Source organism: Protomyctophum parallelum (assembly GCF_964188405.1).
Source record: "Protomyctophum parallelum genome assembly, chromosome: 4".
Classification (NCBI taxonomy): domain Eukaryota; kingdom Metazoa; phylum Chordata; class Actinopteri; order Myctophiformes; family Myctophidae; genus Protomyctophum; species Protomyctophum parallelum.
This window is the reverse complement of record NC_139700.1, coordinates 54,575,021-54,584,358: the sequence shown is the minus strand read 5'-3', so window position 1 is coordinate 54,584,358 and position 9,338 is coordinate 54,575,021. Positions and strand designations below refer to the sequence as shown.

Sequence of the window (9,338 nt, the reverse complement as noted above, 5' to 3'; positions counted from 1 at the left end):
TTGATTTATGTTGCAACAGAACTTCAGCATATAACAGTCCTATGGCATTGATTGGATTTTCAGGGGGGTGGTTTAATGATTACCATCACACATTCTTTGACAGTGCGTGCTGTGGTCATGTCGGAGAAGGTTGGTATGCGTTGCTGATGGATTAATGCTCATAGACCTGTAACATTTCCACATCCATGATGTTTAATTGCTCACACATTTTGACACGGGTAAGTTAGACACATTATAAAGTACTACGTCCTTCACAACGTAGGGCTTATGGTTAAATTAAAACAAAACAAATCCCCTCATTTCGGTAAAACAAAAAAGCATCCATTGGCTATACAACGTCTAAAAAATAAACTTCTCTTTTAGTCAACAAACGCACTTGAGTCCATTAAGAAGAATGACTCTCAGTCGGTAAGAAAATGTATTTTAAAGTACTGTCTCCACACAAAACAAAATTAACTCTGGGACTTCCTGAAAAGCCTCCATAATATAAACTCTCCAGACTGACAGCTGCTAATGATATGTTTGGAACAATGTCTCGGTGCAGAGCTTGTGATTGCCGTGACATACAGTTTGGTCTGCAGTGTTCTCCTCTGATAGAGACCCAAGATAAACGCCAGGCAAAATGCATCGTTGCCAGGACAAATATGCTGACCTCACTGTTAGTCATAATGAATCATCTCTCAACAGAGGCTAAAGATACAAAAAATAATAATGTTGTTTACTGTACAGAAGTGAATTTGGTTGAAATAACCTCATAATTCCATACCGTGGTCTAAAGAAGTGTAGTCTACTACACACGTCTGCATGTTTCTGCCTGCGAGTCCTGTTGTATGTCCATTTAACGTCGCGGGTGGTCCTGTGTTTACTCATTTAAGGTTGGGTTGTTGCAATGCATCAAATGTGTCTCATTTGTGCCAAAGCAAATTTATGGACGTTTTTATGAACCTCATACTTGGCAATATGAAGTGTTTCTGTTTCTGATGTAAGTCTAATTTACAGTATACTCTGGGCTAGTACAATGTGTCGCTTGTCGATAAGATCAGTTCTCGTCCCCGGCAAGTGACACATCATGCGATGGAGTAAAATGAGAATAGGCTTTGTAGAAAGCAGGTTTGGTGTACACTAGGGCATTAAGCAACTAGTCGACCGACTAGTTTACTAGACTAGTTTACTAGTCGACTAGTAAATCCACTAGTTGACCTTGTTGGTACTAGTTGACTATTTTTATTTTTTATTTTACATTTTTATTTTACATTCTTTTCCCTATTTTGTAGGCCTCAAGATCAGGTAGATTATAGTTACCAATGTACACAGTTTTTAAATGTACAAATATTTATTTCCAAAAAGTATATATATATATATTTTTTTTATCTTTTTAAATAGGTAGTTAAACAGTTTACTAGTTTAATAGTCGCCTAGTAAACTAGGCAACTAGTGAACTAGTAAAAATGACTAGAAGTGAATGCCCTAGTGTACACATAATATATATAGTAGGTTTTCGTCTGTGATTTGACACAGCAATAAGTAATGTGCAAACATCTTAACTTATAATACACAACAAAACTACAATATCCCAAAGTGGCCATTATAAAATATTCAAGCGGCATATATATACAAACACACACATTAAATATATACAATTCTGGTGAATTCTGGTACACACTGATATAATTTAATATCCTAGTTATATACTTTCCAAAAATGTATAATATCTGGCAAAGAAAGGAGAAGAAAGAAAAAATCTAAAATAGTATAAAAATAAAATTGCCATGTTTCCCTGTAGTGCTTAATACAAAGTAATTCCAGTATTTCTTTTCTCTCCCTCAGTAGTCAATACAATCTTTAACGTCTGGTGTACACCATATCTGTGGGCCCCGCAAAAAAGGAGGAGAAAAAAAAGATGAATTATTACCGATAGTCCGTTATCTAACTTGAATAGAGGGTATGCGCATGCATAAGGTGAGTGGCAAATCGAGTGGCAAAGTGAGTGGCAGAGTGAGTTTAACGTCGTTTAATGCAATCATATTGGACTTTTCTGTGTGGATGTATGGGGCTGTCAAGGCCAGAAAGTAGTTATTTTGGCACTCAGTAGGCGTTCCCGCATAACTTCCTGGTTTGATGATGATGTCACGTGCATACCCTCTATACTAGAACTATTTGAGTCAACAAATAATGAGTTATAGACTAATTTATGTGTGACAATATATTTTGTAATGATATGATATTAATAACGTTATCAATGAAAGAAGATGCATACCTCTTTGGGCGTCCGGGTTCACATTCTCATAAATGGGGCAAAAGAGATTCTCCTGTTCATTCCGCAGCTTCCTGGCTCGCAGAACGTCTCGCACACACTGGTGGAGATACGCGTACTGGCACTGGGAAGGACATTAAACATTATGATGAGTACACTGACACCGTACTGGCACTGGGAAGGACATTAAACATTATGATGAGTACACTGACACCGTACTGGCACTGGGAAGGACATTAAACATTATGATGAGTACACTGACACCGTACTGGCACTGGGAAGGACATTAAACATTATGATGAGTACACTGACACCGTACTGGCACTGGGAAGGACATTAAACATTATGATGAGTACACTGACACCGTACTGGCACTGGGAAGGACATTAAACATTATGATGAGTACACTGACACCGTACTGGCACTGGGAAGGACATTAAACATTATGATGAGTACACTGACACCGTACTGGCACTGGGAAGGACATTAAACATTATGATGAGTACACTGACACCGTACTGGCACTGGGAAGGACATTAAACATTATGATGAGTACACTGACACCGTACTGGCACTGGGAAGGACATTAAACATTATGATGAGTACACTGACACTGTTATATCATACTGGCACTGGGAAGGACATTAAACATTATGATGAATACACTGACACTGTTATATCATACTGGCACTGGGAAGGACATTAAACATTATGATGAGTACACTGACACTGTTATATCATACTGGCACTGGGAAGGACATTAAACATTCGTCGTACACAAACATTAAATTCCCATTGACAATGAATGGAGAAGTTACGTCATATGTGTCTAACACCTCACTTCACACGAGTGTGATTTTTCATAAATCAATGCTATTGAGATGGAATGGCGGTAAGGTCACCGATTTTCGCTATCATGCAATTCCAGGCGGCAGATTCGTCGCACCATGGGAGCCAAACCACACCCGGAAGTTTGGTGGAATGCATTGGAGCCCAGTGACCAGCTCATGAACAAACTCTATTTCTGAATAACTGAGACCTTTTGTAAAGTAATTGCTTCTGGAAAATAACAGAAGACATATAACACATTATTGTCTGCTGTGTTGCTTTTCGATGTGTACACATTTTATAGAGGTATCTAAAGAGCAAAAAGTATGTTTCTGAACGTGCCAACTATCACCAGACTGTCCGCCGTTTCCTGTCTGGCAGCCAAATCTCGCGAGACCTCCGAGACAGAAACCATACCTGCAGCTGTTTAGATCCTCAAATAAAATGATGTACCGTGCACTCTGTGCACATCGAAGAGCAAGTGATTAGAACAAACTGTGGTATGTCTTCTTTTATGCTCCTGAACCGATTATATGACACAGGTCTCCATGGTTCATAAATAATGTTTGTTATGAGCTGGCCCAGCTTCCTCCATTCACTGCCATGTATTCGTGTAACTTCCGGTGCGAGATTTGGCTCCCATGAAAGTGTCATGGCGCAGCACAGTCACGTGACCATGACACTTCCTTCTCTAAACCTCTTTGGTTTACGGGCCGACAGAACTTGCTATTATCTCTAAAGCTATGGCACTGTCCATGGTGTTGATCAGAACGCAGATGTTCTGTCCATGGTGTTGATCAGAACGCAGATGTTCTGTCCTCATTTCTGATGGGGTGCATACATAGTCTGCATATGTTGGTTACTAGACATACTAACAGTTAGGGGTGGCCAAATGGAGACTTTTATTTTTTACTTTTATGGAGACTTAGATTTTATTAACGGGTTACCGTTAGGTCTTGACGGTTAATTAACCGCTAAGGAAAGAAATGCGCTATTTTACCCATAAAAAAAAGACAAATACAACAGGGTTTTTCGAGTACCAGTCCGCCCAGACGGGGGAATTAGCAGCCACAACGTTACGCGCGTTATCGTGAACGTGAACACATGCTCTGTGATGCTCACACTTTCCCAGTAGCCTAAGGGCCGATTCATACTCCTATTTTACCACTGTTTCGGCGCTGTAGTGCCGAAATGATTTTGGCTCGTCAGAAATTTTCAGTAGCACCAAAGAGCCGACTTTAGGACGGTACCCGCCCCCCCCCCCCCCCCCCCCCCCAACCTCAAATGACGTCAAATTGTAGGCTCTAGTCTACAGAGCCGAACCGACTTTTATTCGGCTCTAAAATAGGAGTATGAATCGGCCCTAAAGGTGTTTCCAGACCACAAAATAGAATGAGCGGGTCCATTTGGTTACACTCCCAAAGTTAAATGACTTATGTAACAGTCTTTGAAATGTACCCATTCTACATACTAAGAAATAACAACAATCAATCAATCAATCAATATTATAAGTAAGTATGGTAAATGGGAGATACAGTAGTTGCAGTGCTGTCGTTTAAACAAGTAATTCTGGAAAACAAAATAGTCTGTAGTACAATACTAACTAGCTGCTGATCAAAGGTGGAGTTCCAGAGAGAATTTCCCTGCACCTCATGTACACAGAATGACTCTTTTGGAATTGTATAAGAATTCACATGAACACTAACTCGTGATTGGTCGAAAATAGTTTATTTTCCTGGAAATCCGACAGATGTTTGCACAATTCCTACCGCCTCTTCTAGAGATTCTAAGCAGACTGCCACTGGCGTCAGGGACGTGCACACATAAAGGGGGCTTCTCAGCCCCCTGCCCAAAACCGTCTGTAAAACAACTGCCCTCTCCAGACCACGAATGCAGCGTTTTCTATGGTGAAAGAAATGCACATGCCACTGTTGCCACACTCCTTTCCATGCCATGCCGAAAGGCAGCATTCAGGATAATAGCTTTTTTCCCCTGGTGTCTCCTGAACTTGAACACAGTGTTTTGCGTTAAACAAACATGTCGTTACACCGTATCTCCACCAGCTAAAGAGTGCTGGGTTTTTTTGCCCCGAAAATAGCTGTTCTGCTCTTTTTGCTATTTTTGTCCCAAAGTGCCCTCTTCTCTTACGGGATCTCAGCCCCTGCCACCTCTAACACTCTCTGCCAGTGTATCTACAATAAGGCCAGGACAGTCCTGTCCAAATCAGTGTATCTACAATAAGGCGAGGATAGTCCTGTCCAAATCCATTTCAGCCTGGCCAAAATCCAAACACTGAGAAAATAGAGAGGCCTTTGTATCCTACTGTCTGTCTGGCAGGTATATCTCTTTGTGCTACTGATTGTGCACGTCCCTGTCTGGCGTTTTAAGATAATATAGTCTTGATAAACAAAACTAACCTCTGTCTGCACCATGTGTGAGCGGTGGAGGCGCAGGTCGAAGATGGACCCGTAGAGGTCCACGGTGTCCTTGGTGTCCAGCTGCTGCAGCACCCTGTCCAGGACTATGAAGGTCCCTGTGCGTCCCACTCCAGCACTGAGCCAGGGAGGACAGACAAGACAGACAGTCTTAGTTTTAGTCATCTCATCATAGTTATCATAGTTATCTTAGTTTTTATTTTGTTTTTATTCCGTTTTCTCCAGTGAAAAAAGGAAATCGACAAACATTTTTCCGCCATAGTTTTAGTCGACAAAATCAACACTGAAACAGGGTTTACTACAACGTGTTATGCATTTTCTTTTTAGTTAATTGATTCATTGAACACTTTATCAGTCGCAAATGTAAACAGCACGTGGTACAGTAAGTGGTACAGGGCCGGAAAAGATAACAAAAAAGTACTGGGGACTTTGTTTCCATTGTGTCAACATAGCATAAGAAATAAATAACACATGTCATGTAGATGTCATCAACAAATGCAAACACTTTTTTACAAAGGAGAAAAGGTAAAAATGCTGGCAGTCAATGACAAATGACCTTTGACCTTTATACTAAATATCAACAGCACTGAAGTTAATCCCATAAAGAGATAATGTGAGTTCTGTGTCAAGAATCAAGAATCATTCAGTATCATTATACACGTATCAGCATACAGAGTGAATGTGAGCGCTAAGGCCTCGTCAATAGACCACCAATCAGTGGAGCGTGAGAGAGTAAAGGAAGTCATAGTTCAACTGTCTCTTGACGCTTTTCCCACATAGTCAATAGTCTGACATGCGGAAAAACAACCAGATTTAAGGTTGGCGAACATGCGTTAAGGTTGGCGAACATGCGCTGCTCTGTGCTTGCGGATATGGTCAGGTTAGGGTTTGATGTAGGTGGTACAGCATAGCATAACTTGACTTTGATAATAATGACTAAATTGGGGAGGGGAGAAAAAAAAGTTCAAAGATGCCTCTCAGGTTTTCTTTCCAGAATTGAGGGTTGCCTTGTGATTCTGAGAAGGCGAGGAGGCTTGTATGGTGCACTGAGGCTCATAGGGGGTTATGGGTAATGTAGGCTGTTGCCAGATGTCAGTCCTTCATATTGGGACGTGTGTTAGCTGCCGTTCTCGCCATGTTTCACCCATTCTGAACGGGCACCCGTTTTGGTGTTAGCATCATGTTATGCTTTATCTATTGAAAAATAGCAGATCTACAAGCTCATATCGCGCCACCGAGTGGCGCGATATGAGCTTGTAGGTCTGCTATTTTTGAAAAAATCGAAGAACGACTGACATTCTTTTAATCTGATCTCAGGTCAGAATGGGTTTCATCAGACCAGTGTGTGTCCAGTGGAAACCTCGTATGAATCTGATCTCAGGTCAGAATGGGTTAACCCCCTACATAGAACTCAGATGTCACCAGACGTATTGATGGGCAGAGAGCTCCCATTGTCTGGCTACACCAGTGATGAACTCAAGCTTGCCGCATTGTGAAGACACTCTATACCACCTCACAGAAAACCCCTGCGATGACTAATTTGAGCATCACTCTGGCCCTGCAGGCTCAGGCACTCAGGCACTCAGATCAGCCAACGCAGGGTAACTGGAAGTACCCTCACTAAAAACGCCGGGACAACGCTCCACACGTCCCAGACTCTTCTCCCTTCTGGCTCCAAAACTGTGGAATGCACTTCCCATTGCAGTCAGAACTGCAGCATCACTCCCAATCTTCCGCCGTAGTCTGAAAACCCACCTTTTTAGACTCCATCATGGCCCATAGCACTTACCCTACCCCCTTAGATAGCATTTCTGTAGACTTAGATAGCATTTGATACAGACTTATAGAATGTTATGTAGACGGCACTATAATTGCATTGTATATAGTCATAGCACGCCATAGTACATATGTATAGCATAGTAGTATATATATATAGTTTATATGTATAGTCTCATAATATAGATACTCCACTGTTACTTTCTTAGCTTACGCATGTTTTATGATAAATGCTTTTGTGATGTATTCCCATGCTTTTGTTCTTGATTATTGTAAGTCGCTCTGGATTAAGAGCGTCTGCTAAATGCCTAAATTGTAAATTGTATGACACCTCAAAGAGCATTCCTGTCCCTACCTGCAGTGGACGACGGAGGGCCCGGAACCGGGGGTTCTGTTGACATAGTCTCTGACGGTGCGGACAAACTGGACCAGGGACTGGGTGGTCTCTGGTACGCCATGGTCGGGCCACACCGTGTAGTGGAACTGGCGCACCACCCTGGAGTAGCTCAGCTGTTCTTCCTAATAAATAGTGTTGAGCAAAGTTTTTGTTTAGTAGTCATAACCTCTTGAATAGTTTTCAATGTAGTTTTAGTCACATTTTTGTCACCTGAAATGTTTTAGTGTTAGTCTAGTTTTAGTCGACTAAATATCGTAAGATTTAGTTTCGTTTAAATGTGATGTATCACCGTAATAGGCTGCTGCTATTCTTATAGGGCACATAATGGTATGTATTCATGTAGACAGACATGCATTAACCGGCATTTGCAAATGGCAATTATGCTTTTTGTTTTTGCCATGGTTGGAGTGTCAGATGGGTTTTGATTGATTGATTGAAATCTTTATTAACAGTTTGTAGAATTTACAGTACATTTTAAGCACAAACTCAATACAAAGACTGTCAACTGTGAGTGGACGACCCAATTAAGCATTACACTTGTTTACAACAGGGTCCACATTGTTCAATTCATCAAAACATTTAAAGACATACAAACATTTAGAGACATACAAATAGACATTTCTCTGTAGGTAAAGAACAGAACAGGAATTCATCATATGAATGGGGTTTATTATAACAATCAGGACAAGTCAGATAGTGTGAGGTTGTCACAGACATTCTGCACATGCAGACTGACTCGCATGGCGGCCTTTCAAACATTCCGCTGTGATTCCGTTCACGTCGTTTCACTCGCTGCATTGTTTAATGTGCTGCGGTTATAACCCCACCCACCTTGTTTCTCAAGCAAATTAAAACAAACACTGCGAACAGATGCTACAAGTAATATGTGACCTAGTTTTGGTCTAGAGAGCAGTGGTTCTCAACCAGCGGTCCGGGGACCACCAGTGGTCCTTGAGGCGGTACCAGGTGGTCCCCAGCTCAATGCCGGAGAGTTGGTCACCAAAGGGACCCTTTAACTCATGATCAACACAAACAAAATATTCTTTTAGTTTTGGGTGAGACTTAAATCTCATCAAATGGTGGTCCGTGGCTCAAATGTCTCGTGACCCCCCGCCCCGCGCCCCTCCCATCCACCAGTACAAATTGACCGCTACGATAACCTTAATAATAGAGAAAATACATCATAAATAAATACTGAAACCAGATATAATTAAGGAACGTTTATGCATGTACTATGTAAACTCTTAATTTCCATTTTCCAGCCATTCAGTTGCAAAAAAAGAGAAAAAATATTATTATTATTGTTTTTTTTTAATAGACCCCCAAAAATAATGTGGCGACCCCCAGGTTGAGAAGCCCTGGTGTGGACTAGACTAGACTAGAGGACTTACGCTGCAGATCTTGAACTCTCTGATGGTCCACTCTGGCAGGACAGACTCCGACAGCATCTGGACGATCAGGTCTCCATAGTACAGAGGGTCCTGGTCAAAGGGCCAGTAGTGGTCACACTTCACCTGGAACACACAAACATGGACAGGATGCACAGGTTAGTACAGAGGGTCCTGGTCAAAGGGCCACAAACAGGTACAGGTTAGTACAGAGGGTCCTGGTCAAAGGGCCACAAACAGGTACAGGTTAGTACAGAGGG

General features: G+C 41.6%; 1 protein-coding gene across 4 annotated transcripts in view; it reads right to left on the bottom strand.

Moving 5' to 3' along the window:
* Nucleotides 1–169: 169 nt before the first annotated feature.
* Nucleotides 170–9,338, bottom strand: part of ptprbl (protein tyrosine phosphatase receptor type B, like) — a 55,235-nt gene continuing 46,066 nt past the window's right edge. For all 4 annotated transcript variants that reach the window (XM_083763276.1, XM_083763277.1, XM_083763278.1 and 1 more), the window contains 5 exons: nucleotides 9,082–9,204; nucleotides 7,649–7,812; nucleotides 5,500–5,635; nucleotides 2,258–2,378; nucleotides 170–1,865 (listed from right to left, as the gene is read on the bottom strand). In XM_083763276.1, the coding sequence (XP_083619402.1) occupies nucleotides 1,843–1,865; nucleotides 2,258–2,378; nucleotides 5,500–5,635; nucleotides 7,649–7,812; nucleotides 9,082–9,204 (567 nt within the window). In that variant the 3' untranslated portion in view covers nucleotides 170–1,842. The remainder of the gene's footprint in view (nucleotides 1,866–2,257; nucleotides 2,379–5,499; nucleotides 5,636–7,648; nucleotides 7,813–9,081; nucleotides 9,205–9,338) is intronic.